The sequence below is a fragment of the Mastomys coucha genome, unplaced genomic scaffold (genome assembly GCF_008632895.1).
Source record: "Mastomys coucha isolate ucsf_1 unplaced genomic scaffold, UCSF_Mcou_1 pScaffold7, whole genome shotgun sequence".
In the NCBI taxonomy this organism is placed as follows: domain Eukaryota; kingdom Metazoa; phylum Chordata; class Mammalia; order Rodentia; family Muridae; genus Mastomys; species Mastomys coucha.
The window spans coordinates 74,367,658-74,371,539 of record NW_022196913.1 but is presented as its reverse complement, the minus strand read 5'-3'; the positions used below and the strand labels follow the sequence as shown (position 1 = coordinate 74,371,539).

Genomic DNA, 3,882 nt, shown 5'->3' with positions numbered 1-3,882 from the left:
AAAAAAAAAAAAACCTAAAAAGTGATTAATAAAGATGTTTCCAATTTTACCATCATTCTCAATCTGTGTCTACTTAATCTCTGAGGATCCATGATTTTTTCCTGGTAAAAGGAAAAGAACTTTACATGTGTGTGCTCTTGATGTCTTTCACACTCTCCCACTGACCCAAAAGAAGAACAAGAATGTAATGGTTCCCAGCTTCATATGACATTGTAAGAGTGTACATGTTCAGCAATGCTTGAGAACTGAGTAAACAGACTAAAAATCTCTGCTAACAAAAACAACAGAAATGTTTTTCTATCAGCCAAAAAAAAACGTTTGGGTGTCCTAATAGAATAAGCCCTTACCAGGCAGAGCCTTGTATTTTTTTTTCTACGAAATGAAGTCTCTAACTACACAGTAGCCAAAACACACTAACAGAAAATTTATATCACTCAAAACATAGTAAATAGGCTATGTCTATCAAGACGAAGATGTTCCAATGACAGCTGTACAGCTTACCTGTTCCAGAACATCTAACTTTAACTCGAGCTTGCTGAGAACCACGTCCCCACCCCATAGTGAAAGCTGGAGATCCGAAGGCTTTAAGTTCTTGATATAGCGATTCACATAACTCATTAAAATTGGAGTTACGTACGACTCCAGCATCTTCAAAATTAGGCGTCAAAGTCAGAACCTGAAAAGGGTAAAGGCGGAAATTTTGTAAGAAATTGAATCGGCAGGCAGCAACTGGACAAGCACTTCTCAGGAAGCCTGGCAAGGCCGACAGGCGGCCTCAGGCTTCTCCCGGAACGCCCTCCTTGTCCGGGCTCGACCTCCCCGCTAACTGCGCGCCTCACCTGACCGGGAGTGGGCAGAGGCTGGAGGCGGCCGGTCGCCGGGCGTGGGAGCACACCACGTCCCCCTTCACTCCAACCCTAGCGAAGCCCAGCCCGAGGCGGTCGACTCCCGGAACGCAGGCGGATCTCGAGCCATAGATCCCGAGCTGGCGTCAGGCCCGCTACTGCCGCCGCCGCACCCGCTCCAAGGTAAACACGCCACAGAGCGGCGGCGTGCGCTCCTCCTCCGGGTACCTGGCGTCCGCCGCGGAAACGCCGCGCGCGTTCCGCGCCACTTCCGGGTGTGCCGCCTTCGCCGTCCGTCAGGTTTCCACGGCGGGAACGACGACCCTGCGCGTCTGCCTGGCACGACTCCGGCTTGTCTAGGCCGGGATCCCGGCTGCCACAGCTCTGGGTTAGGAATGATCTCTACGAAGCGCTCGGTGCGGGGGGCGGACCGGTAAAGTGGAGGCACCGGAGAGCCGGAAGTGGCGCTGCGGGAAGAGGCCGATGGCCGGGACGTGACCCAATGCTGCCCGGGAGGCTGTAGTAGCGGAAAGTCGAAGGCGGCTGGAAGGCAGGGCGCCGTGGAGGCGGGAGAAGTAGCCTTCGTTCTTCAAGCCCAGAAAATTGAGAAGCGGTTGTTTCCCGTGGGTACTGGAGGAACTGGAAAGAGGAACTGGGGTTCGGTGGGGTGGAGGTAAAAGACAGGTGGGAGGAGCTCAGAAAGGCGGAAGATTTAAATTTACTGCTGAAGTTGATTTGCAAGGCCGGGAAGGTGGACGTGGGAACGTAGTTGAGATCAGAGGTGTACAACTTGAAAGGGTGCGCTTAAACCATGCTTTACATAATCACTTTCTCAAAACAGAGATGAAATAGTCCCTAGTTAGCCTGCGCAGGTGCATGGAACGGAGAGGACTGACCTACCATCTAATATGGAGGTCCCCAAAAAGCTGAACCAAAAGTGAAGTAAGTGGTAAGGAATAAATTCTGCTTTAAGGCCAGTGTGGATTATGTTACGATGAAATAGATGTATAAATACTTAGTATTGGTCACTTGTGGGCTAACAGCGAAAACTCAAACACCTACCTTAGAAGATAGTAGATTGAGTGGGTGGAAATAGCACAGGATATGCTGCTTTTTTTTTTTTTAAACCAGCTTCTTTAATTTTGGGTAGCTTTTGAAGAAAACACAGTGTCTTGAAAATAGTCTTCCTTTATAGGTTATTCAGTGCCCACTCATGCCTAAAACTTTTGAAATTAAAAAAAATATATACTATTTCTTGAGAGAATTGGGGATTGCTATAGAAAATGGTATTCATGAGAATACTAAAATGCCAAAGCTCATTTTAATAGTGAAGATAATGTATTAGATCTCACATGCAGAAAAAGCAGCAAGCATTGCTAATTCACAGCAGCTGCTTCCTCAAAAGCCTTAATAAATGACCATGTAATGTGAGTGTTACGAAGGCCTAATTAGCAAAATAAACATTTTTCTTGTTACCCAAAACACTCGAACAGCAACTAGGTTAAAGCCATGGCTGAGTAGTTTTAATATTAAAAAAAAAAAAAGTTCCCATAAGTATATACATGTGTGATAATCTAATAAAACACTATCGGGATGTTACTCACATTCTTAAAATAAGTAGCAATAAATGTTTTAACAAAAAATAATATGTAGAGTGCCAAACATGAAGTTTTTCTTTTATAGCCAGAAAAAGGTGCAAAATCCCTAGCCTAAAAACACTATTTGGACACAGTTTGTTCATTGTACTAAAAGTTAATCATTTTCAACCCATGAGTGTTGTTATATAATCAGTTAAAATAAGTTTAATTCCTTTGTATTATTATTGTTTGTCAAATGAGTAGGCTTTCCCAAAGACTTCTATTCTCACATCTTTTCTAATGCAATTCACATAAACACAAAATGTTTTGAAGTCTCCTCTGAAAAACCATGAGGCAAATAGTAATTCTACAGATGTAGGTCTCAATCTAACTCTGAACATGATGCTTAGCAGAAACTTTCTCACCATTAAATATACTATTAGCTGAAGGATTTTTGTAGATGTATATTAGCAAATGGAGAAAGTTCTCTGTTGCAAGCTTTGTGTGTGTGTGTGTGTGTGTGTGTGTGTGTGTGTGTCTTTCGTGAGTTAAGTGGATCAACTCCAAAGAAGAGGAAATAGAATAAAACAGGAACAGAATTCAGAGTACTACAATCACATCTGCAATATTTTATCTTAAAATACTTGCTGCTAGGCCAGTGTTTCTCAGCCTTTACTTCAGAAGCTGTGTCCAGAGCCAGTGAGTAGGTCAGCCAGTAATGACACTTGCTGCCAAGTCTGACAGTCTTAGTTGGATCCTGGAGGTCACATAGTTAAAAGAGAGAATTTGACTGCTACAACTCTTCTCTGGCTTCTGACATGCACTCATACACATAAATGTAATAAAATAGTTTTAATCGTGTTCCACTTTCTCCATAAGGTTTATAAGCACTTAGTTATCTGAATCATTCACAGTAAAATTTAAACAACAGTCTGCAGTGCCCTCAGCATTCTTATCTTCAGAGGTCCAGCAGATAAGCCCACTGAGCTCTCAACACTCAGTTGCTCTTCTAGCCCAAACTTCCAAAGTCCTTCCACAATCCTCTCCAAAACAAATAAACCCTTTCCTCCCCAAGTTGCTTTTGGTCATGGTGTTTTATCACAACAATAGTAACCCTAACTAAAATATGCATTAAATTTAAAAAATAAAATACTTTCCTATAGAACTAAAATATCTCCACAAATTTGTTTATAGCCCCCCATTAGGAAGATGGAGCCTGATTCTTATGTCTGGATGTATTGAATGTGTTTAATGACTCACTTCTAAAACATACACTGTGGCAAAAATGACAGTGTGTGACTTTTTCAAGTCAGGTATAAGAGGTACTGTTCATATGGTAGGATTTGCTCTGAAGGAAGCCACCTGCCAATTGTGATACTCAGGCTACACAGTGGGAACAGCCCATGATAAGAAACAGCCTCTGTGCTTGAGAGTTTGTTTGTTTGTTTGTTTGTTTTTGG

The 3,882-nt window shown here is 42.9% G+C and overlaps 1 protein-coding gene across 6 annotated transcripts in view; it reads right to left on the bottom strand.

The window, feature by feature from the left end:
- Window positions 1–1,500, bottom strand: part of Vps13b (vacuolar protein sorting 13 homolog B) — a 564,858-nt gene extending 563,358 nt beyond the window's left edge. For 3 of the 6 annotated variants that reach the window (XM_031359340.1, XM_031359343.1, XM_031359344.1), the window contains exons 1-2: window positions 840–1,500; window positions 502–676 (exon numbers count right to left, since the gene is read on the bottom strand). In XM_031359340.1, the coding sequence (XP_031215200.1) occupies window positions 502–648 (147 nt within the window). In that variant the 5' untranslated portion in view covers window positions 649–676; window positions 840–1,500. The remainder of the gene's footprint in view (window positions 1–501; window positions 677–839) is intronic. The other 3 variants (XR_004115303.1, XM_031359341.1, XM_031359345.1) reach the window with 3 other exon arrangements.
- Window positions 1,501–3,882: the final 2,382 nt, after the last annotated feature.